This window comes from Trichosurus vulpecula, chromosome 2 (assembly GCF_011100635.1).
Source record: "Trichosurus vulpecula isolate mTriVul1 chromosome 2, mTriVul1.pri, whole genome shotgun sequence".
Taxonomy (NCBI): Eukaryota; Metazoa; Chordata; class Mammalia; order Diprotodontia; family Phalangeridae; genus Trichosurus; species Trichosurus vulpecula.
In genome coordinates, this window is record NC_050574.1 from 263,678,940 (window position 1) to 263,705,264 (window position 26,325).

The 26,325-nt window shown below is 37.7% G+C and overlaps 1 protein-coding gene across 4 annotated transcripts in view; it reads left to right on the forward strand.

Moving 5' to 3' along the window:
- The first annotated feature begins 5,605 nt into the window (after positions 1-5,605).
- The window catches only part of LOC118837935 (aldehyde oxidase 3-like), a 103,442-nt gene continuing 82,722 nt past the window's right edge, over positions 5,606-26,325 (forward strand). For 3 of the 4 annotated variants that reach the window (XM_036745087.1, XM_036745086.1, XM_036745089.1), the window contains exons 1-5: positions 5,630-5,686; positions 7,361-7,418; positions 15,234-15,330; positions 17,186-17,294; positions 21,329-21,455. In XM_036745087.1, the coding sequence (XP_036600982.1) occupies positions 5,630-5,686; positions 7,361-7,418; positions 15,234-15,330; positions 17,186-17,294; positions 21,329-21,455 (448 nt within the window). Of the gene's footprint in view, positions 5,687-7,360; positions 7,419-15,233; positions 15,331-17,185; positions 17,295-21,328; positions 21,456-26,325 lie in introns of all 4 variants that reach the window. The other variant, XM_036745088.1, reaches the window with a different exon arrangement.

The window sequence follows — 26,325 nt, forward strand, 5'->3', positions numbered from 1 at the left end:
GGCAAAATATGGATTTTCAATAAAATAGAGGACTTTCAAGCTTTCTCAGTGATAAGACCAGAGCTGAATAGAAAATTTGACTTTCAAACACAACAATCAAGAGAAGCATGAAAAGGTAAACAAAAAAGAGAAATCATAAGGGACTTACTGAAGTTGAACTGTGTTGCTTACATTCCTACTCGGAAAGATGATGTGTATGATTCATGAGACCTCAGTATTAGGGTAGCTGAAGGGAATATGCATATAATGTGTGTGTGTGTGTGTGTGTGTGTGTGTGTGTGTGTGTATGGGTGTGTATATATATGTAAGTGTGTGTATGCATGTATATATGTATGTATGTGTATATATATATATACATATATATATATATATATATATAGAGAGAGAGAGAGAGAGAGAGGGCACAGGGTGAGTTGAATATGAAGGGATGATATCTAAAAAAATACAATAAAATTAAGGGATCAGAGAGGAATATATTGAGGGAAAAAGGGAGAGATAGAATGTGGGAAATTATCTCTCATAAAAGTGGCAATAAAAAGCAGTTCTGTAGGAAGGGAAGAGAGGGCAGGTGAGGGGGAATGCATGAATCTTGCTCTTATCAGATTTGACCTGAGGAGGGAATACCATACACGCTCAATTGGGTATCTTACCCCACAGGAAAGAAGGAGGAAGGAGATAAAAAAGGGGGGACAATAGAAGGGAGGAAAGATAGGGGGAGGAGGTAATCAAAAACAAACCTTTTTGAAAAGGGACAGTGTCAAGGGAGAAACTTCAATAAAGGGGGACAGTTTAGGAAGGAGCAATATATAGTTAGTCTTTCACAACATGAGTATTGTGGAAGGGTTTTACATAATGATACACATGTGGCCTATGCTGAATTGCTTGCCTTCTTAGGGAGGGTGGGTGGGGAGGGAAGAAGGGAGAGAATTTGGAATCAAAGTTTTAAAAACAGATGTTCAAAAACAAACAAAAAAAAGTTTTTGCACACAACTAGGAAATAAGATACACAGGCAATGGGCATAGAAATTTATCTTGCTCTACAAGAAAGGAAGGGAAAAGGGGATTTGAGGGGAGTGTAGTGACATAAAGGAGGGCTGACTGGGGAACGGGGCAATCAGAATATATGCCATCTTGGAGTGGGCGGGAGGGTAGAAATGGGGAGAAAATTTGTAATTCAAAGTCTTGTGAAAATCAATGCTGAAAACTAAATATATTAAATAAATTAAAAAAATAAAATATCTCATTTAGAAAAAAAAAAAGAAATGACAAGCAGGATGATTTCAGAAAAACCTGGACTTACATGAACTGATTCAAAGTGAAGTGAGCAAAACTGGGAGAATGCTGTACACAGTAACAGCAATATTGTATGAGAAAGGATTATGAATGACTTAGCTAGTCTCAGCAATACAACGATCCAAGACAATTCCAAAGGACTCCTGATAAAGCAGACTATATGCTCCAGAGAAAGAACTGATATTGTTTGAATACAGACTGAAGCATGCCATTTTTCACTTTCTTTTTTTATTTTTTTGTCCTCTTGTGCAAAATGACTAATATGGAGATGTTTTACGTGATTATACATATATAATCTATGTCTGATTGCTTACTGTCTTCAGGAAGAAGAGGGAGGAGGGAGGGATAGAATTTGAAACTCAAAACTTTAAAAAAAACACAACAAATATTAAAAAGTTGTTTTAACATATAACAAAAAAAAAAGACTTCACAAGACTGCTTTTTCAACCAAGGATCTTAACATTCTTTGCAAATATCTTTTACAAATCTCTATATTACAGCTTGGGGAAGCTAGGGGGTGCCGTGAATAGGATGCAGGGCCTGGAGTCGGGAAGACCTGAGTTCAAATATGGTCTAAGACATTTACTAACTGTGTGGCCCTGAGCAAGTCACTTAACCTTGTTTGCCTCAGTTTCCTCATTTGTAACATGAGTTGGAGACGTTAATAGCAAACCACTCCAGTATCTTTGCCAAGAAATCCCCAAATGGGGGTCACAAAGAGTTGGACACGACTGAAATGACTGAACAACAGCATTAACAACAATGTTACAGCTAGGGACATGGAGGCACAAGAATGAGAAAAAATTTCCCCATAGTGACATAGCAAACCAGTGGCATGCCTGACATTAGTAGATCCCTTCTATTCTTTCCTCTTGTGACCCGATTCCATTCTTGCTTTGGTCTAAGGGATCAGTGCTTTAGGATGAGTAGGCCTAAAGGTGTGCCTAACAGCAGATATGTTGTACCTCATAGTTATCAAGCTGAACAGGATTTTTGCATAGATGTCACCTTCTAATTGGAATTGACTGCCAATGAAATTTGAGATGAATTCTGTCTTCTGTATCTTATTGAAAAGTAGTGAATTCAAAATGAATTGTGCCAAATATACACAATTATGAAAACACTTTGGTAGCAGTTACTATCCTTCATTGTTTTAATGAATGAATTGATGAAACATTTATTAAGTACTTACTATGTGCAAAATGTTGGGGATACAAATAGAAAAGTAAGATAGTCCTTGCTTTCAGGGAACTCACATTCCTATGGGGAGTGAACACATATAATGTCATTATTTTAATATATCTATTTCTCCTCCCCTCCACTTAACAGTATTTAATTTTTTCCAATTACATTTAAAGATTGTTTTCAACATTCACTTTTATAAGATTTTTAGTTCCAATTTTTTTCCCTCTTTCCCTCCCCTCCCTCTCCACTCCCCCCTCCCCAAGACAGCAAGCAATCCAATATAGATTATACATGTACAATCATAATATACCTATTTCAAGATAACACAAGGGGAAATGGAGAACAATCAGGTTCCATGAAGCCATCAGCACACCCTCATCATTCATCAGGATCCCTACTATGCTCAGTCTTATGTTATAATGTGCCCTAATTGCACTTTTACCCTTCCCAGAGCTATTTTATGCACTCTGCAAGCCTGTTGGCTAAAGTTTCAAGGAAATGGGTCAACTCAATGAAGATAACTTCTTTCTTAAGAATTGATGGCAGGAAGACAGTTATTACAGTATTTTTAGTCTAGAAAGAACTTAAGGAGTTCACACAAACTTTCACTATGTCAAGCAAAGCTCCAATACTTTCAGTTGCATTTGCCACTTATAACCTAATTTGAATAACATCACTCCCCGAAAGTTTGCACATGCACATGATAGGACATAATAAATGCAAAAGTATAAAGTATTATGTGAAATTCAGGGGAAAATATACATATGTGTATGTGTGCAAATGTGTGTTTTCACTGTGGGGGAAAATAGGAACCACAATTATTTTGCAACATCTTAGGGAAAAATCCCCAATTCCAACTGAAGGAGAAATAAAATGTTGCAAGGATGTGGTAAAGTTTCACTCACTCTTGTGACAACTACTTGTCCTTTTTTTTTTTTAACAATTGTAAAAGTATTTAGTCTCTTGTCTTTGGCTCTTGCCCCTGAAGAGGGAATGTTTTCTTATTCTAATAATGAATCCTGCCAGTTGCATTCCAAATGCTCCCTCTTTCGCCTTGGCTGATTCTCCTTTTTATCTTATGAAGTGCTTTACTTTGGCTCTGTAACCTAAGTGAGACTGAAAGGTAATAAAAATCAAATCTAGGTTCTAGAGAGCTGAAACGGCTACTGGCATTAGTATGCTGATCTCTTTGCTTGGTTTGGCCTTCTGTCTTTGACATACAGTCATTGGATCTCCATTGATGGGCATCAAAGAGACTGCAAATATTTCCTGATAACTCATCACTCTGTGTCTGTCTGTCTGTCTGTGTCTCTCTCACTCTCTCTCTCACACACACACAGTTTTAAGGAGTTACATGCTATTCAAATTAAAGTACAAATTATATATAAATTATAAATATAAGTTAAAAGTATAGGTACATATATATATATATACATACATGTATGTGGGTACTAGATATAATTCTATTGAGAGTATACTTTCTAGGAGAGTATAATAGAGGCAATGGGTTATAATTTATGTTTTAAGTATATGCACTTGTGAAACTTTTGTGTTTTGAGCATTTCTCTTGTGGTAGAGGGAATAACTAGTTGTTCTATACCTGATTACTACTTTGTACATGTCAGTACATTTCTCAAAGGGAGTGTCAGTACTTTTGGCAAACACACTAGACAAAAACCATACTTGAACTTTGTTTTAGTGATTTTCTGTTGTGTTGTGGGGTGAGGGCATAAAGAGCCAGAGACAACTAGAAAATTCTTATCCCTTCCCTTTGAGGTTAGGTTCCTCCAAGACAGAACCCAGTCAACTAAGGTCCAGAGCCAGAGCCCCTTATGGATGGGCACACACCCTGGATCAAAGAAAACACACATACGTACCTATGAATATTTATATAGCAAAAGACTAAATGCTGAGCAATGTCTATAAAATTGAATAATAAATAAGAAATTCCTGATTAAGGGCTGCTTACATTTATATTATCAAGGATCATCATTCATTTATGCTTTTGTTAATTAATATGTCCTCCTGTAATGGAAGCCTGTTTCTATCAGAAATGAAAACCTGCATGAATTTCCATGTTTAAATTACACATATCAGGGACTCAGACTCAATCAATACTTTTATGTACAACCATGCAAAATACATACCTTTTCATTTAAGTCGACCAATTATTCTATTTTAGAACAGGGCCAGAAAAAGAATTTCAGGTCATGTATTTGCTGCTCCTCCTTCTATTTTGTCATTAGTTTGTATTTTGCCATTAATAGGTACTCACACAAATATACGAACAATGACTCAGTATCCTGAATTAACCCAACTAGTGGTCATTTTAATGCAACAATCAACGTTTTAACTTAGAAAACACAAGAGCAGTGCTTGTAGTTGTCTGAACAAAGCAACAGAAAAACAGAACAAAAAATCCTAGCAGTAGGTATTAGAGAAGTTGCAAAATTGTCATGAAAAAATAAGACTACTACCCCAATAGCTCAACCTAAAAGCAACCCACGTTGCTGTATGGCCAGTTCTTCGGACAGAATTCTTAGGCCAGGTTTTCATTTGACTACAAGAACATTTATTATTTAATTTTATGTCTTTAAATGCTTTTAAACACAGGTCTACATGTTGGCTTAATAATCACTCTAATTATTTAAATTTAGCACCAGTGAAAATGCAACTGAATGCAAACAGTTTGCATAATGTATTTTAGCTTAGTGCCCTGAGTCATTTCAGTTTCATTCCACTGATTGCTGTCTTTTCTCACTGCTAGGAATGTAACAGTAATACCCTTACCCCAAGGGCAGAAAGGTGTGCCTAATGAAAGAACGGCAGGAAGCTGTGTCCCTTATGTAAGGACTAAATCTAGTTTTAATTTTCATATTTGCTCAACAGAGGAGGAAATGAAGAATAAAAAAGGGTGGGGAACGAAGAGGGCTGGGAGATTTTTAAGGACAGGAGGTGATTGGTGTATTTAAACTCAGAGAAGATTCAAAAACACATCTGATCTCTTTTCTTGAGTCTGGTTGCTTATTTCTCAATAAGTGCTTTAATTTTTCTTCACTTGACACAATAGCAGATGCTAACTCAGGTCACATTCTTAGAAGAACCTCTTGACTTTTAGCTAATTTATATGTCAAGATCTGGTTTTGGAGGCATGGTGTCTCATTCTGAGAAGTCAGATGTGCTGGTTTTCTTTGTGAATGGCAGAAAGGTAAGTTTTTGTTGTCATTATGGTCAAATGTTCGATAAGGAGAAACAAAAGCAGAAGTGATATACTTTATTATATCTTCAGCCAAGCTCAAGCTAGCCAAGAATCGAGGAAGGGGTGGATGCTAAGTGTGTAAGCCTCAGATTGTTGTGTGACCACGAGAAAACATTTTATAATCCACGCCTCTCTTTTTCTGACTATGAAACAGAGAGATTCATTCTGCTTGTAGAAGATGTTAAAATGTACAGATGTAAGTATTCCTGTGAGGGCTTAAGATTGTTCTTGTATTCATCTGAGTAGTGAGCTTCTCATTGTGGGGGCTGGGCAGGGGTTTTGAGGGTCTTTGGCCTACCCTTCTGAAGCAGGGTAGGTTTTGTGTTGATATATGTTCATTTAACTAATGACTGGATGCAGAAATTGCTTGGTCAGGTTGTGGTTGTTAAAATATACCCAAGAACAACAATAAATGCCTCAGAGGAAAAGAAAAAAAACCACTTCAGCTGCTTTGGTTTTACGTTGCTGGAAGTTTTCTAAATTCTCAAGAAGTACCTTAAGAAAAGGAAAAAAAACCCTAAAGGCCTCACCATTGACAAGCCTTTTGAAAAAACAAAAAATGAAAACAAAAACCCAACATGTCTAGGCTGTCAGGGAGAGGAGTCCTGCTGATAAATGACTTCTGTATCTAAAGGGTCAGGCAGCCAAGAACAAATTTCTCAGTTGTAACTTTTGCTCCTTGTTCCTTCGGACACTTACAAAAATGGGCCAGATTTCTTTCTTTCTTTCTTTTCTTTTAGTTTATGAGCTCTGTAAAAAGAATTGTCTACTATGTACAAACATGGGTTTTTTTGCTTTTCAAGTCCTTGAAGCTTTCCCTGAGGTGAAATCATCCATGTTCTCAAAATTTCTGGCTCAAATGAGCAAGTAGAAAGAGGTGTAGTAGAGAAGCCTGAACTGGTCTCCCTTAACTCAAAGAAAGCACAGGCTTATAGTTGGGGTTACTTTCTCTCTTACCTCATAGAAAATATCTCCAGTTTCCAGATCGTTCCGTCCACATAGCACAATTAGACCATTCCAAGTTACACAAACAAAACTCCACCATTGAGTGAGATTAATCAATACTTCTTTATAACTCCAGGTCTTTTGATAAACTAATGTTGCCAAACCAAATGCCGAATTGTATTTTAAATGCATTTTAAAAGTCTTCTCTGAGTATGCCTTACAGCCTTTGCCTTCTTAGCTTTTCTCTAGAAGCTGAAAGGAAACTATCATAGTAATCACTGCCATCATCAGTCGAAGAACAGAGAAAACATAGTATGATTTCTGCTGGGTTAAAACTCACTCAGGCCCTCCTCCCCTTGTTCTTCTCCTATTGGAGACCAGGACACATACAGAAATATTTATTTTTTTATGCAGCATTTCAAAGCATTCTGAGACTGGTCTGATCATAGGATCTGAAATGTTGTGGGTTACCATCTAATTTGTTGCACGTAAGTCAGATACAATATGGCAGTATGTAATTTCATTATTGGAGGCATGGAATTTGATCAGATTAGGTGAATGAGACCAATCTTCACCCTTTTCCCCAAAAAACAATTCAAAGAGCTATTGCAAAAGAAAAAATCTCTCCAATGAAAATTTGAATTCACTTAATGCTGTGTAATAACTTTCTTTATATAGGTGATCGAGAAGAATGCAGACCCTGAAGTAAATTTATTGTTCTATTTGAGAAAAAAGCGTATCCTTTTGTTTATGCATCTTCTTTGGCATTTTATCAGGCTGACTTTACTTTGAACTTTTATATACTTTGATGACCAAGTTAGACAAAATATTCTGGAAGACTTAGGCCTTTCCTAGAATTTTCCTTTCATGATACCTTGTTAAAAATGCAATATCCCAAGGGAGCCCAAGACTCAAGGGCTTAACCAAAGGAGCACAAACAGGCAAAGAAGGAGAGAAAGGAAGTAACAGCAGCAGCCTGACCAGTCCAGGGTGGGAGAAAGCTATAGCTGGGGAGAGCCTTTCTCATCATCAGAATTCTTTGAGTTATTGTGGCTGATGATGAACCAAGTGAAACTACAGGGAAGTAGAAGGCATTCAAGAGTCAGTCCATTCTTTCAGGAATCTAGAAGTCATCAAATAGAAGGGCTGACTATGAAAGGCATTTTTTGGAAAGCACCCTAATCATGCCTAGGAATAAAAAGAGGACCCCAATTATACAAGTAGAAAGGAATATGGCCTGGGTCTCAGGCAGAAGACAGCTATACTTAGCATAGTAATAGGAACTTTTTAAATGTTGAATTAAATTCTAAGACTCTTGACTCAAGGTTATCCTACCTGCAGGTGAAGTTACCTATAAACTATTTTTTAAAAAAAAAATAAGTTAATTTATTTATTTTTAGTTTTCAACATTCACTTCCATAAGCTTTAAATTTCCTCCCTATTCATTCCCTTCCCTCTCCCCAAGATAGCATGCAATCTGATGTACGCTTTACATACATTGCTATTAAACATATTTTCACATTAGTTACATTGTATAGAAGAATTAGAATGAATGGGAGGAACCATGAGAAAGAAATAAACAAAACAAAACAAAAATAGTCTGCTTTGCTCTGCATTCAGACTCCATAGTTCTTTCTCTGGATGTGGATGGAATTTTCCATCATGAGTCTTTTGAAATTGTTTTAGGTCCTTGCATTGCTGAGAAGGGCTAAGTCTATCAAAGTAAGTCTTCTCACGCTGTGGCTGTTACTGTGTACAATGTTCTCCTGATTCTGCTCCCCTCACTCAGCATCAGTTCATATAAGTCTTTTCTGAAGTCTGCCTGCTCTTCATTTCTTATAGCACAATAGTATTCCATTACATTCATATACCACAACTTGTTCAGCCTTTCCTCAACTGATGGGCGTTACCTCAATTTCCAATTCTTGGCCAAAAAAGCTGCTTTAAATATTTCCCATTTAAATTTTCCTATTTTTATGATCTCTTTGGGATCCAGCCCTAGAAGTGACATTGCTGAGCCAAAGGATATGCACATTTTATAGCCCTTTGAATGTAGTTCCAAATTGCTCTCCAGAATGGTTTGGATCAGTTCACAACTGCACCAACAATGAGTTAGTGCTCCAGTTTTCCCACATCTTCTCCAGCATTTATCATTTTCCTGTTTTGTCATGCTAACCAATCTGATAGGTGTGATGTGGTGACTCAGAGTTGTTTTGATTTGCATTTCTCTAATCAATAGTGATTTAGAGCATTTTTTCCTATGACTATAGATAACTTTAATTTCTTCCTCTGAAAGCTGCCTGTTCATGTCCTTTGAGCATTTATCCATTGAGACCTACAAAGTCTTGATGGAGCATTTGCCTTCCCTCAGACTTCAACTCTGGACAATGGATAGCTATAGTTCTGGCTTTGGGTTTCCCTAAATGCTCCATGGACCAACTATTGATATTTGACCATCCTTTAGTGCCTTTAAAAATGTTTTATTGATGCCTTTTGTTTTAATGCCACAGTAATTTCCTGATGCATTTTCTCCCCATATTGCACAAACAACCCTAACAACTTAAAAACAAAACAGTTCAACACAGTTGACCAATAAAGTTAACATGCCTCTATTGACAGCATTCATAGCATCTTGCACCTGCAGTTGGGTACCACTGCCAGTGGGATGTCAGCGTGCTTTATTATGTATTTTTCCTCCATTGGTCACTGGAATTAGTCTGCCTGCACCTGCCTTTTAGGCTTATTTTAATTTATATTATTAAATAATTATGTAAATTGTTCTCTTGGCTCTACTGTCTTTGATTAGAACTGGTTCAACAATTCAAAAGAATTTCCATTTTTCTCTGAATTCTTCATAATCATTTTTTGGTACAATGCAATAACATTTCATTATGGTTGTATATCACATTTTGTTTTGCTAGTCCCCAGTTGATGGGCACCACTTTGTTAACAGTATTTGCTACTAGAAAAGATGCTGCTTTGAATATTTTGGTATAGATGGGGTTTTTGTTTCTGTCTTTGACTTTCTTGAAGTATTTACCCAGAGACAATAAACTTTTTATCTCATGTAGTTTTCATTTATGATTTCTTGAAATATAGATCTGAAAAACCAAACTTTGAAACACCAGACTGGGATTCAAATGGAGCTACTTGGCTATGTCTTTAAACCCAAATTACTCTGGCTCTTATTAATTGGCCAATAATAGGTTCTAGCCCAAGCCTCCACTTGCTCATTGTTTGAATTCTGATGCCTCAGAGTGAGTGTAAATAGCAATTGTTTCTGTCTCCCAGACTGATTCTTTTGTGAAGTCAAATTAGGCCATCTTTTGCCTCCATTCTTACCTAGCCTTTAATTACCGAATGCGTGTTGCCTTAGACAAACTAAGACCTGGGAAAGACCTTAGCTTAAAAAGGACAAGCTCCCACTGCATCCAGGGCCATCATGAGTTGTCCTTACATGTGTCTTGCCACTGGACTCTTAGGACTCTGGAGGAGAGAGTGAGGCTGATGTCTTTACGCAGCTCTGCCTCACTTAAATACAATTCGCTTATAAGACATCACTCTCCTGATATCATTAGTCCTTTTTGAGAATGAAGAATCAACAACATCAATAACAAACAACAACATACCCAGTAGTGGTATCTCTGGGTCATAGGGTATGAATATTTTAGTGATTTTTCTTGCATGATTCCAGTTTTTCTTTCTTTCTTTTTTTTTTTTTTACAAAATAGTTGGACCTAGTCACTTCTCTATTCTCTATACCAACAATATTAGTATGCCAGTCTTCCCACATCCCCTCCAATATTGACTATTTCTGTCTTTTAATCATTTTTACTAATTTGCTTGGAGTAAGAGAATACCATTTTGATTGCACTCCCATGAAATCCAGGAATCTGTCTGTATAAGCTATAGAAAGAGAAAGAAGTCACACTAAGTTCACCATATCTAATTCTCATGAAATAATAGCTAGGAATAAAGCTACAACTGGTTTTGACCTCTCTAATTCCTTAGGATTTCAAGTGGTGTTGAAGGCAGGGGTTTCAGAAGAGAAAAATTGTTGTGGGAATTGAATGGCTGGTTAGGAAGAGGATTTGGATTTCTGGACTATGCCTTAAGACATAGAGATGATGATCTTTTGTCTGGGCATGTAGTATGTTTAATGAGGGCCAGAAGAATATTTGCCTGGAGACTTCAAATCTCATTAAAAGAGTTTTAATCAGAAAATAAAGTCAGGAGAAGGGAAATGCACAAACACTTCTATCAAGTCAGTTGCCATAGAGAATAACAGGCAAGATATGGGAAGAAGAATGCGGTGGAAAAGGAAGAGTCATTCATGAGAGAACAATACCCACAAAAAGCAGCAATAAAAGCAATGTCCTCATATATTTATACAAGGGTACAGAGTATAGATAATTAACACAAGCCTGCTTTACTTCAAATGTACTACAGATCCTAATACACTGAGGCAAATGTGACCTCATAGGTATCACTGAGACTTAGGATTTGGTAGGCACAAACATATAGACACACATCTTGTGGGTGGTATAGATAAGAAGTGATCTACAATCTGGCCTATCTTTGTGGAGAGTATGATGGGACCATACATATACCACCAGCAGCTTTTCTGGGGTTGGGCAGGAGAGGCATCCAGGATCCAGGAGTGCTGATGATTTAGGATAGATGATCTTTCCCATTTCTAAGAGGGGTATGTGACTAGAGTAAAATCTATCTGCCATCTTTCAAATATCTCTAGTTTAGAAGTACAATGTTTAGAGGTTCAGTAGGAAAGTGACTTTGCTGATTTCTCTTAAGAGCTGGATGACCCAAAGCTTGCACTCAATAGTTCAGCCCTTTTCTACCAAATGGTTAAACAAAAGACAGAGTGAGGAAAACAGCTTCTGGTAAACAAAGACCAAATAGTGAATAAACCCATTTATCCAAGCAAAAAAAAAGCCAGAAATCTGAGTTTTAAAATATACCACTCAATACTCAAGAGTAAAAGAGTAATTGAGCATTTTAGCTAGGTGTGAAATCTTCAGCTAAGACTTCAGCTCAAACCAGAGGAGTGAAAATGGTCCGACCCAGGAGAGGGCCACTATCAGCAGCTTCTAGTGTTGTAAGACAAGTAATATGGTAAGGCTGGCTTCACACACACACACACACACACACACACACAGATGCACGCATATGCACACATGCATACATATACACACATATGAGAATCTAATGTCACATCCACTATTCAAAAATTCACAACTTGTCCCTCTGTGTAACACATACAGTGTGTGTGCAAGTGTGTGTATGTGTGTGTATGTGTGTGTGTGTCTGTGTGTGTGTGTGTGTGTGTGTGTGTGTGTGTTTGTCTTTTACCATCTCCCTCACTGGAGGTGAGTGACCAAGGAAGTCCCTTTTGCAGGGATTCAGTACCATGCTCTACATTCTTTCAGCCAATTGAGAGTCTTGAATCATTGAGCTGTCTTTGAGGATACCATCCATATAATAAGTGTTACACTAGTGAGATGAAATTTAATAAGGATAAATGTAATGTCTTACATTCGGTTTAAAAAACTTGATTTTGTAAGTACTGAATAGGGAAGAGATGGCGAAGTCCAAATGCAATGATCCTATGTGACACAATTATGGTCCTTTTCCAGCAATTTGCTCAAATTAAGACTGTATTTGCCAAGGCTTACAAACATATATGCTAGAAGTTTATACTACAAATACTAAAAAGTAGATGAGAGTTTCATTGCCACGTTTACTTGCGTAGTTTCATAGTTAACTGAATATTTCATTAAAAATTAGATGATTACCCTTCATTAAAAATTAAATGATTAGCCTTCTACTCTTTTTATTGTTCTCCTTTCTCCTTCTGAAATGGAACCTGATAGAAATGACTCGGAAGTGACAGTGTAACAACTCTCAGAGAATTTAGGCACAGGGCATAGTGAGCTGATTTAACAGTCCTGTGACTCCTTGTCCTGTCAGAATCCTCAGGCAGAATGCCAAGGGATTCTATTTATTTGGGAGATTAGAGCAATTGATGAAGGCAATTTTTACAGTGGGGAAGGGGAAATAGGGAGTAATAGAGTCAAATTACTTTTTCTCTTATCTCATGGGTTAATGATTATTTTTAATAGCAAAACATCCAATATCTATATATCTTTATATGTATGTATATAGATATAGATATATTTACGGGGTAGTATGGCACAGAGGTTTATTGGACCTTAAAGTCAGGAAGAACTGGATTCAAGTCTTGCCTCTGTGACCAAGGGTCACTTTATTTTTTTTTTAATTAATTAATTTTTAGTTTTCAACATTTACTTTTATAAGATTTTGAATCCTAAATTTTTTCTCCCCTTCTTCCACTTCCCTCTCCCCAAGAAGGCATGCAATCTGATACAGGCTATACATGTATGATCATATTAAATATATTTCCACATTAGTCATGTTGTAAAAAAGAATCAGAACCAAAGGGAAAAACCATGAGAAAGAAAACACATACAAAAAAAACAACAAAAGAAAGGGAAAATAGTATGCTTTGATCTGCATTCAGACTCCATAGTTCTTTCTCTGAATGCGAATAGCATTTTCCATCATGAGTCTTTTGGAATTGTCTTAGGTCATTGCATTGCTAAGAAGAGCGAAGTCTATCAAAGCTGGTCATCACACAATATTGCTATTACTGTGTACAGTGTTCTCCTGGTTCTGCTCAGTTCACTCAGCATCAGTTCACGTGACTCTTTGAGACTGTGAGTTAGAGTTTCTGATCTGCATCTCTTAGGAAAGAAGTGAAGGAAAGAGAAGGAGAAAGAGAAAGAGCACACAGCTTACCTGGCCCTCGGAATTGAGTCTGTTTCCACTGCCATTGTCTCATCCACCTGAAGGAGGGGAGGAGGGAACAATCATGCTGGCATACCTGATGCTCACACCATGTGCTATGCACACTTGTGGGAGAGAAAAGACAGAGGAGAGTCTGTCTGAGAAAGGAAGTGGAAGAACACTAGAGAGAGAAGTCTACTCTCTTCAAATTCTTTCTCCTGGCTGGTTCTGATACTCGATGACCCCTTTCTCTTTAGCTAATAGTTGCCAGTAATCTGACACCTGTCAGTACACTGGGTCTAGAATTCTCAATAATTCCCCTAGTTCTCATTCATCCTAGGTCCAGGTGTCCTGGGCCTCATGGCTCAAAAAAGCCACCACTTGTCCTTCTTCTAATTCTGCCACCAAAAAGACTTGTCAATCTAAAATTACGGTTTGATCTGGTTCAGGGCTGGCAGCCTGAGTTTGATGCCACTGAGTACACAATACAATAACTGTGCTAAGTTCCAAGGGAGAGGCAATATATGGAGAAGTGTAAAGTGTTGTTCTCACAATTTTGTAAGATGGGTAATGTAAGAATTTTTATCTCCATTTTACAGATGAAGAAACTGAGGCTCAGAGAGGAAATGTGACTTGTCCAACTAGTAAGGGGAATGAATGTGGCTATACTCTTGACTTCTGATTCTACAACTACAGCTCTTTCCAGTTTTCTACATTTTCTCTACAACTACATTTACAAGTTGTAACTATAGTATGATTTAAGGCATGTTAGATACCCAAGAAAATCTCAAAACACAATTAGAAAACTAAAGTCAAAAGTGTTCCTTTCTATGGGGAAGGGAGATTGATCAAAGAAACATTCATTGAGAAGATAGGCATTTGAGCTGAAACTTCAAGGATAATGGAATTTAAACCAGAGAAGTTAATCTAGCCATAGGGAACAGAATAAGAAAAGGCACTAAGGTGGAAAAGCATAGGATATATGTGGGGAACAAGATTAAAGTCTAGCTTGAACACAGGGTAAGTGAGGGATATAAAAGATTGGATAAGCTGCTTTGGTTAGGTTTGAGGCTAAAGCATTTTTGTCCTTATATAGTAGGTAGAGGGGAGCCATTGAATGTTTTTGAGCAGTAAAATGACATAATCATTGCCTCTCATTAGGAGGAGTAATGTAACAGTGTTATGTAGGACAAATCATAGAAAGTAGAGACTAAAACTTTTTTGCTGCCCATTTTCTCATTACCTTTTTAAAAAACTTTCAATTTATAATCATTTTTTCTACTGAAATTTTTTACATCATAAATAAAGGGTAGGCTTGTAGAAGGCCATACTGTTTGTAAGTTCTTCATGTTCAAAATAACTACAGTAGCATGCTTTCAGTTCTTCAGGCCTTGGCTTATATAACAAGGTAAACAGACATGGGAATTATGAGAGTTCCAGATACCAACGACATTCCTAACCTTTTTAAAAGAAGTATTTGAAGATTGACTTTGTCCTTGGCAAATGGTTTTCATCAAGTGGTTAATGACAGAAACCTGAGGTACTGAGATCCTAAATTCTAACTTCCCTTCCCTTAATATGGAGTCGCTATGGGTGAGATAACCAAGAAACTTTAAAAAAACCCCAAAACTACGTTTCCTCCTGAGCATAAACAAGTCATGATAGTGGTGAGAATCTACAGAAAAAGGCATTCCAATCTTCTTTTCCTTGACTACTTTCTTCCTAGTCCGTCTGACAGGAACCAAATATGGCTGTGGAGGAGGAGGTTGTGGGGCTTGCACAGTGATGATATCAAGATATGACTCCAGCAACAAGAATATCCGGTATTCAGTCCTGTTAATTACATAGGATCATAGGTTTAGAACTGAAAGGCCACCATCTAATCAAATGCACTTAGAAGAAATTGAGACCCAGGGGGATTAAGTAACGTTGGTCAGATGTATAGTTAATGAATGCAATTCCTCTGACTCCAAAGGCAGTCCAGGAGACCTTGGTTCAAATTCTGCCTCTGACACATATTGGCTATGTGACCCTAGACAAGTCACTTCATGTTTCAGTACTCCTGGTAATGCTAAAAATATAAATTATGCAGAGATTGCACATTTGCACTGCTAGAAGGTATTTCCTCACCATGAGTTCTCTAAGGAAATCGCAGATGTAGACACACATATATGTATTTGTACATATGCATAAAATTATTCTTTCCACATCATGACTTTCCCCATAGCGGTTTTGATGTATCACAGGTTGGCATAAGAAATTTAATCAAAATTTTGGGGGAGTTTTTCGGAAGCTGGAGAACACATGTGAAGGCCAGCAGACGACACAGAGCCTATGACCAAATACTTAACCCAAATTTTACAATAAGGTACTGCAAATACCCTGTAAAAGAAAAAGAAAAAAGTCATACTTCTTCTCTGGTATGAAGGGAGGGCCAAAAATTTTATGTGGATTTCCCAGATTGTGGGGGCACCACTTCTCTAACCCCCATGTTGTGGAAGGTAGAACTGTGCATGTACACATGTGTGTGTATATATGTGTGTACATATGTACACACTTATACAAGATGCATATGAGTGTATAAGTACACATACACATGTGTTATTTTCATAGCATTTCATTCTCAAGCTCTTGTGGCATATATCTTACCCAGCTTACAGAAAGCCTAAGTCTTTCTGTTCTAATTTAAAACAAAAGCTGTAACTTAGACTTCCAAAACACAAAAGAAAAACAGACAACATAGGAGATGAAACATCCTTATTCAGGCGAGAAAAAAAAGCTCTCTGTTCGAATTTGGTTCATCAGAAATCTTCCATTTGGAGTAATGTTTTGCATCCATGTTAGGTGACTGTCTTTGTAGACAGCATAGAAATGAGATCTGAAAATCCTGGGGCTGCTGTTGCCAATAACAGCCCCTTTGAATAGTGAACAAAATTTAGGACAGAAATTGGCTTGCATCATTCTTTTGCTCAGAGAAAGAATAACTGATATACATGTGTACCTACAGTACTTATGGGAAGAAGATAATTGCTCTCTGTTACTGTCTAGGTGACCCGTGAGGTTGTTATCATTTGAATTCCTGCCTAATCTCTCTGAGTCCTTACGTGTTGAAGAAAACATACTTTGTGACCTGAATGCCAACACTCACAAATTCTAAACTGATGAACACAAAACAAGAAGAGGGGGCCCTTTTAACTTTTGAAATATATAGCAAGACAGGTGAAAAAAATAAGAATATTAGAATATCATTGGCTGGGTTTATTCTAAAATACAAATAATAATAGCTAACATTTATATAATGCTTTAAGCTTTGTAAAAACACTCTTCACATACTATCTCATTTGATCCTCACAAAAACACTCTGAGGTGGGTAGTCACTCACCAAAATCACTCAGTTAAGAAGTGTCTTGGTTGGATTTGAACCCGGGTCTTCTCGATTTCAAGTGTAATGCTCTATCCACCATGTCAACTAGCTGCAGGAACAATCCTCTGTCCAATAAGAGCTTTGGTATGCATTTATTTGTTCTAGATGATCCTTGAGGTGCTTTCTAGGTCTAATCTTTTGATTCTGAGTAATATTTATATTTTAATTATCTCCTAGTTAAGATCCCCCCATTATTGGCTATCACTATTCTTATTATTCTAACACTTCTTTTCTTTATTATGTAAAACCTGAAGGCATTACTCTGTCACAGCATGCTTGATTCCTATATGCTCCCTCTACGGGGCTGCAGTCACCACTGTGGAAGGTATTGGAAACACCAAAACCAGGATTCACCCTGTTCAGGTAAGAATACATCATAACACATCCATACCATATCCTTACATTTGTGAGTCTGAATGTAAAACAAATTGATTGAGCATTGCAGGAAATTGTTGTGATGTTGATGCAGGGTTTCAGGGGTGGTGACGGGATGTGTGTAGCTCTTTTGTATGAAGTTCCTAATCAGATAGACTATATGAGGTGCTGTGGAAAGACACTGGATTTGGAGCCAGAGGGCCTGGATTCTAAGCCTGTCTCTGGCACTTACCCGAATAACTTTAAGTAAGTCGCTGGACCTCCATCTTATGAGAAATGTGCTTGGTCTAGAAAAAAACAAAACAATACTCATTGTGAAGCCAGGAAAGTTCTCATTTTATTTTAGCCAATTATTCTACATTCTTAGTGAATGGGTACCTCCTGTATGGAGAGTATGCTTGCTCAGGCAAATGCCAGCCTTTTTATCCTGTTCCCAATTCAAATTTCTCCCCTTGCTCTCTATTGGCTAGATGCAACTCCCTGAACTGCCCACTTCATCCCTCTCCCCCTTCCACCCAAACAGCTCATTAAGCATACATACAAGCTTCTGACCTTTTACCTGATGGGAAGCCTGGTTCTGCTAGGTCACAGCTCTGGTTAGAACCAGTCACCTCTGACTTATATTCTGCTATCACTCAAAGCTGGGAGGAATACTTTTAAACCAGTGGAAACAGAATTCCTCCTATTGTTTCGTACAATCTTCTTGCAAAACAAAGGGGCTGAACTAGATGACCTAGAAGGTCCATTTCATCTCTACATCTATAATTACATATATTTAAAATTCTGACATTTCTTCCCAAAGAGAAGCCATCTAATCAAGTGATTTTCATTAAGGTACTGGCTCCAAGTTGAAGGAAAAGTAAGAGTATTCTAAATGTTTGTTGAAGATGTTGAATGATGTTTTAAAGGTATTCAGAGTTCATTCATTGGACTTTTATTAATATGTAAAAAGAAGCAAAGAACAGTTTTACAGTAAATCTCAGGGACCATCTCAGGATTAGTGATCACGGTTATATCCTGTGCTGTCTCAGAACCATGAGGGTGGTGTGACCAGAACACTGAAATTCAGAGAAGGCTGACAGCACTTCTAGTCCTTTAGCTAGGAGGAAAACTTAAATTTAGCACCTTGTAGAGAAGAATAATTAAAGGAGGAAGCTACCAGATGGCATATTTCCTCTCCCCCTTCTCCATTTTGGTGTCTGAAAACCAAATGAATTTCTCTCCTGTCCTCTCCACTCTGGGGTAGCTTCTCCAAGGTGGTTGCATTGTTTCCTAAGCTTTTGGAGGGGTTAGTATTCCAGTCTTTCCCACAAAAGGGCCTGGTGTCCTAAGATCAGAGGTCTTCTCCTCTTGTCCCAGGCGTCATAATCACTAGTTATTACTCTGGCTGTCCCAAGGGTCAATCCCCCAGCCTGGTAATTTAGCGGACAAGAAAGGGATAGCTGCTCCACAGACTTCTGAATGGAAAGCAGCTTGACATGAGGGAGAAGGACAAAGCTTATATGTTCAGTAATTCAGTCATGCCTGACTCTTAGTGATCTGGCCAACCACTGACCATGGGGTTATTGAATACTTGAAGCTGCTACATATGCATATAATCACTTCAGTTCACCAGAATTTTAAAGTACCTACTTGCTTTGTGTTATATACTTTTCCAGGAGCTAGGGCTGGGGTGGGAGTAGTGGTAGTGGTAGAATACAAAGATAAGTAAAACACAATCCTTTACTTTAAAGGACTTACAGTCTAGTGTTGGGTATGGGAATGGGGGTCGGTGCTGGGGGCGGGAATTGGGGGTGGTGGCAGTGAATAATACATATGTATGTAGATAAATATACTACAATCAGAGCATAAAATGACAAAGTGCTAATGTAGTTCACAGGAAGGAGGAATCAACCAGCCTATAAATCCCCACTTTAATTTCAGTGTTTTTCCTCTTTTAATTATTTCCCATTTATCCTGTATATAGCTTGCTTTGTATATGTTTGTTTTTATGTTCTCTCCCCCATTAGATTGTAAGCCTTGTGAGGGCAGAGGCTGTCTTTTGCCTGTTTTTATATCCCCAGCACTTAGTACAGTACCTGACACAGTAGATTTTTAATAAATATTTATTGATGATTAATTTTGGTTAAAGCACGTGAAAGGGGTGAATGATTGCCTCTTCTTCCACACCCTAAGGTTGCACTTTGCACTTTTTAAGAATTGTCCTTTTCATCTTCATTTTAGCTAGTGTGATTTTCCTCTCATCTTGCATTCCTCCCTGCCCCCCCCCCAATGGTACTGTCCATACCTAAATAGTGATGGGAAGACTCAGCAAGAAGTTGGTCCCTTAAATAATAAGAACAGAGAATTTTAGACAAACTCTGAGTAGTTTGGTTAGTTGTTTTTAAGTTGTTTCAGACTCTTCTTGACCCTATTTGGGGTTTTCTTGGCTAAGGTCCTAGAGTGGTTTGCCATTTGATTCTCCAGTTTATGGAGATGAGGAAACTGAGGCAAACAGTGTTAAGTGACTTGCCAATGGTCACACAGTTAGCGTCTGAGGCCAGATTTGAAATCAGGAAAATAAGTCTTTCTGACTCCAGGCCTGGCACTGTGATGTTAATGTGATTAAAGATCTTCCCTGCCTGTTAATAGGTCTCAGGTGGAGATAGTTAAGGGAAGCTTGTTTGTAGGAAGGCCCACACACTTTTGATAATTACAGTACAGGGTAGTGAAGCCCCTGGGCTCTAAAAAGGGTATATATACTCTGAGGGTAGCTCTTAAGCGCTCTTTCAGAACTGCAGAAGGAGAGGAGGGAGGAGAGGACACAGGCAAGCAGGCAGCTAGACTTTGTCAGTGAGTGTTTATGGGAAGGCCCCAGCAGAAGAGAAAGTTATGGGATGGCTTGGCTTCCTGCTGTGATATTGTGTTTTAAGTTCTTTGCTGTTACAATGAAGTGGACTTACTGGTTTTGGGATATAATTGCTGCTATGTTGAATTAGAGTTATTGATTTTGGGAATTGATCCTCTGGTGTCTGAATAAATGTTTTACTCCTTCTGCTTTCTATATGGAGAGTCTTTTATATTCTATGATACAGAACTATATAGGCATATTCATGGTTACCATCAATATTGTGACACATGCCTTACTGATACAGGCACTCTATCCACTGCACCACGTAGCTGTCCCAGTTTGGTTAGTACAGATAGCCAAATGAGATAATTCTGATCAGGAATATCTACTTTGATACCTGATTAATCTGGCTTTGCATTTATTTGTTGCTGGGGTCATGTCCACATATGCATATTGTACAACTCCTACTAGATTACTTGCTCCTTTAGGGCATGGACTCCTTATTGAAAAGCAGCCAATATGGACCTTAACAAACATTGTTTATGGAATGAATGGCTGGTCTTCCCAGGCTGCATGCTAACCTCCGGGTAGGATGACCAATAAATCATCTTCAGCTTTTCTCTTGTATACTCTTTTCTGACTCATGTCTTTCATTCATTCATTCAAATAGTCATTTTTATTAAGCACATATTATGTATATATGCTAGATTCAGAAATGAAATACAAAGATAGATATGCCCTCATGGAATTTATGTTCTTCTTCTAGCTAGGATTTTACATATGAAAATGATTGCAAGTGATAAAAACACAATATACTTTAAAGGTCAGTGATCCTTCTAAAATGAGCAGGGCTTAAACATTGGAGTTGGAAATGATTTTCATGGACAGATCTCTTTGTATTAGGGCCTCCAAGTCACCCTTCCAGACCTACATGAAGCAGAATAGGGGATAAACCAATATGATAATCTTAAGCTACTACTATCTTAATATCCCCCAAATCTCCATTGATTTGAAATGAAATAACTGTCATGGTCTCCTTGGAGAAATATCTTTCTGGAATTGAAGATCATATGCTTTCTGTCAGCAACATAGCACACCCTTGTGCATACCTTACTTGCATAAATAAGGAGCATATATCGGATACTATAAACTGAAACTCTATGGAAGGATTAACTGTTTTCTTGGCTTCCAGGAAAGGATTGCCAAAGGCCATGGCACACAATGTGGGTTTTGTACTCCAGGGATGGTGATGTCCATATATACTCTTCTGAGGAATCACCTGCAGCCATCCACTGAGCAGCTGATTGAAACCTTGGGGGGTAAGTTTTCCTCTTACCTTTTAAATGGTAGGATATGAAAGCAAAATAGGCTTCCCTTTTAAAAAATCATAGATATCTTTTATTTATATATTTTCTTCTTTCCATATATCTCATATCTAGATATATTTTATCAATCCTTTTTATTAAAACAAGGACCAGTTATTCTTAATTTACTCACTTTCATTTGAGTAAATCTTATTCAATGAATTCACTGTATTTTATAAGAACATTTACATTTAGCCTTTGATTAACTCTCAGTTGGAGCTTTTAAAGTTAGGGTTGATAAAATAATATTTAATTTAATGTACTGAATTTTTTGAGGGAGTTTAGTCCTAAGATTTAGTTGGTGTAAGGAACTTCCTTCCATACTAATTAGTAATTCATTGTCACATAATGTTTTAGAATTTCCTCTAAGTTCTGTGTTTCTTTGACATGTGTCAGGGATAAGATTTGAACCCTAATCTCCCAGACTTATAGGGCAACTCTTTATCACCAGAGGTATGAAACTTGCAGTCTGCCTGACCAGAATGCCTCACTAAGACACAAACATGATTAAAATATAACCAGGAAATGTTTAACTAAATAAACAGAAATGCAGTACAACATAGACAGCATAAATCTGTGATTTTCTAAGTCGATATGTGATCTACAAGGATTGTTTCTATTTGAGTTTGACCCCATTGTCTATACCATATTGACTTTCAACGTACTAAATAAAATAGAAAATTTAAATTGGATATAAAATTAGAGGTACAGGGTCAGTTAGTCAGTCAACATTTATTACTACATGCCAGTCTTTGGACTTTTCCTCACAAAGAATGTGAACTCAATCAAGGCAGGAGCTCAGGTCTGGAGAAGGGAGAAGGGCAGAGGACTCACTGAATGGGTGTGTGTATGTCAGACTCTGGAGAAATAAATCTCTAGTGGTGCCTTTTCCATTCCCACTGGTATCAGAGTCCAATGGCCTGGTTCCATGTCCAATCCCACTTCTGACACTAATTAATGTCAACCAGACCGAACCAGTAGGCTACAGACAGTTGAGTCAGGAATCAAACAGAAGTTGAATTTTGCTTGCAAGCAAAGAGTCCTATTAGACACATGTGCCAAGGCCTCATCCCTAGTAGTAGGCCACTTTAGTGTGGCCGAATCTTAATGCTAAATACCAATAGTTGTGCAGTGAGCCATAGCCCCGACAACGAGGGGTAACAGCAACAATGTGGTAAGTTTGATTTATGCCAAGGCTTCATGACCAGGATATGGATACAGCTCAGAGAGCACCTGGTGCTGGTCAAAGTGATACAATAATTACATGGAACAATTCTGGGATTTTGCTGTTGCATCCAGAGGGTGAGTGCAAAGGATTGTTGTTAAGCCAAACTCAGAGCACAGCTTGCTTGCTGGACCTTAGCTCTGGAAAACAGGGTGTCTCCTAATAGCTTGATAAACCTATGGGAAATAGGGGTTAGGTTTTTGTGACTACCAAAATCTGTAATCTTTCATTAGACATCACTGAAAATACACTTTTCTGCACAAAATTCTTTATAACAAAACATTAATTCTGATAGTATGCACTTTTCTTAACATGGTAACACCAAATTCAGGGCCAAGAGCAGCTGCAGACATTCTGGCAGGAAGTTTATATGCCACCTTTATTTTCTCCCTAAACCACATCACTGACTTTGTATGCTTGGGTTTAGATCCCAAGGATTTACACTATTCCTTGGGGGCATAACTGCATGACAGAACTTTTATTTTAAAGGCAAACAATAAAAATATTCAATGAAAGCATGGGGAGCTCTTTACTATATAACCATAGGGTTAACAAGATGAGTGAAGTGTCTAGTAAAATACCAGTCACTCCACAAATTTGCTACAGTTTGCTACTCATTTTTTTCCGCATGCTGTACATGGCTGCCAACTTGAAAGTGAAAATGAGGTTACTAATAAAATTATGTGTACGCTTAAGTTGTGAAAGTTAAACATGTGAATATTGAGGATACTGTATATGTGTGTGTTGCATATTTATATATACATATATGTATGTGTTACATACTGTTAAAAAGACTTAAAATAAGTATTACTTGTACTTATAGAAGTAAAGAAGTAACCTTAAAGATTACCTAATTCAACTTTCTACCCATAAAGACCACCCGGTGGCCACCTCCAGGCATATCTGACACATAAACTGTGCAGCCTGATATGTCCACAAATGTTAAAGCAGGTTTCAAATGCCTGAGAATTTAGCAAACACATCCATGTCTTGTGATTGTAAACTTCACTAATACATACCTTAACCTCATGCTGCCTTCTGCTGTGTTTTCTGGATTGCCTCTCTAGCTTTTTAATTACTACAGATTTAGACCTGTTTATCAATTAAGGACTTCAGTTGACCTTGTAAACTCCCTGTGTTCTGAGGAACCTCAGTGATGAGGCTTGTAGAAATTCCATTTACAGCTGTCCTACTGGGTGATCATCCAGCCACTTTTGGAATATTTCCATTGACAGGGTACTCAGATTTCTTATAAGATTTCATTCTCTAAGATGCTCTTCCTGATATTCAACAGATATCCATTTCACTATAACTTTTCTTTGTCGGTCTCTATTCTACTCTCTGGAACAAGGAAATAAAAGTCAAATCCATCCAAATGACAATGACAGTAGTTGAAGACTTTTTTTTTGTCCCCTTTAAATCTTTTCTAGGCTATATGTATATTTTTCCTCCAACTCTTTCTCATAGATTTGGTTTCCAGACCCCTCACCATCTTGGTCATCTTTTTTTAGGTGCACTTTTATTTGTAAAGATCCCTCTCAAATGGGGCTTCTAGAAGTGAAAATAATGCTCCATATATGCATTGACCAAGGCAGCAGCACATCATAGGACTATATATTACCTACCTTGATCTGGATAGCCTACCTTTAGGCTAAGATCACATTAATTTTTTGGCAGGCAAGTTCTGCTACTTACAGTCAACTAAAATCTAACAGTATTTATCATCTGAGCTGCAAAGAATCTGGTAGCCCTTATCCTGTACTTGTATAATTAATTTTTTAAACTTTAGCACAGAACTTTACTTTTATTCATATTTAATTTCTTCTTGTTGTTTTCATCCTATTGTTCTGACCTATCAAAATCATTTTGATTCTTGACTCTGGTATCCAGTGTATTATTTGTGCCTCTTTGTTTTACATTATGTTATCTTCAGATTTGATAAACATGCCTTCAAAGTATCTGTCCATATTGTTGAAAAAGAGAAATGATGAGCTAATATATACAAAGCATTTGTAAACCAGAAAGGGGAAGGAAGGAAAGGAAGAAAACAAGCATTTATTATTTACTCACTATGTTTGAGAGACGTTGTGCTACTCTTTGGGAACACAAATTCAAGTAAAAAGGAAGACCGTCCTTGTCCTCAGGGAGTTAACATTTGAATGGGGTAGGGACAACACAAAATGGAGCTGAAAATTTGGGAAGGAGGAGGGAAGACATTTGAGACAGGACATGGTTTAAAGTCCAGAATCTAATAACAGGGGCTGAGAGAAAGTGAAAGCTGGCATGGGCCCCTCCAAAAAATGGAAGCTCCATAAAGAAACTCACCAATGGGAGAAAAGAGTGGCCTCTACAGAGGGATGTTTCAATATTCCAGATTGAAATCCATCCACGTCTTCCCATCCTGTATGTTGTTGCTCACGGGGAACAATATAGTGCTGGTCCTCTTCTAGAGATCTTGGTGTTAGGGAGGCATCAAATCAACAAAGTCCATTTTTTTAAATTCCTTGCTCTTGCTACAGGACTGGCACTCTTCCTTTTCTAATCATATTTCTTTGATAAAATATTTAAGCTGCTCCCTGCAGTCATATCTCTTCATCTGTAATATGCTACAGCCACATGTGCCACCCATGTGTCTTGGTACCTTGAAGATTGCAGTATTCCATGATTTGTAGCCATATAGCATCAGTGGAAGAACACTGGTATTTAAAAGGTAGAATGCCATTGAAAGAAGAAACTTGAGGGTGCTGTGAGCTCTTTGCAATTTACCAGAAACAATTCAATCTACTACTTGAGTGAGATAGAACAGAGGGCTGTATATGGGTTTGCTATTGCTGTCATTGATAGAAATGTAAAGCAAGAAGGGATCAAGAATGAAACTGGTGACCTAACCCATTGACATCAATCAGCATTCTTTCAGTTGTTTGGCCAGTTAGAATCTACTGACTCTATTATTTCTCCACGTCCTTTCCCCACAAGGATATCATGTTTTACTGAAATCAGGATATACTCTATCCGTACCTTTCCCATGGTCCATCAGTGGAACAACCATATCTGATGCAGGCCGAGTCATTTAACTTTTGCCGGACCTCAGTTTCCTCATCTGTAAAATGAGAGGATTGGACTGGATGACCTTCGAGATTCCTTCCAGCTTGTGTCTGTGATTTTAGGATTTCATTAGTCTCAGAAGATTTGAGTCTAAATTGTGGCTCTGCCACTGACTTGCTGTATAATCTTGGGTCTGAACCTCTCTTTGAGCCACATGTTTCTTATCTGTAACATGGGGATAACAATATCTGCTTGGTCTACTATATGGGATAAGATTAAATGAACTGGGAGGATTAAATGAGAGAATGGATATGAAAGTGTTTTGTAAACTATAAGATATTATAGAACTAGAAAGTAATACAGACATGAAAACCATAGGATCTTAGGTTTGGAAATGAATTTCGGAGGTCAGGTAGTACAACTTTAGGTCTTCAACACAGGGAAATTTAGTGTCACAGTCCTCCTTTATCAATAAAAACAGGTGTCACTCCTTATCTGGTAACTCAGTACAGTTCTGTCCCCAGAAAAGAGGGCTAGAAGTAATGGGTGGAAGTT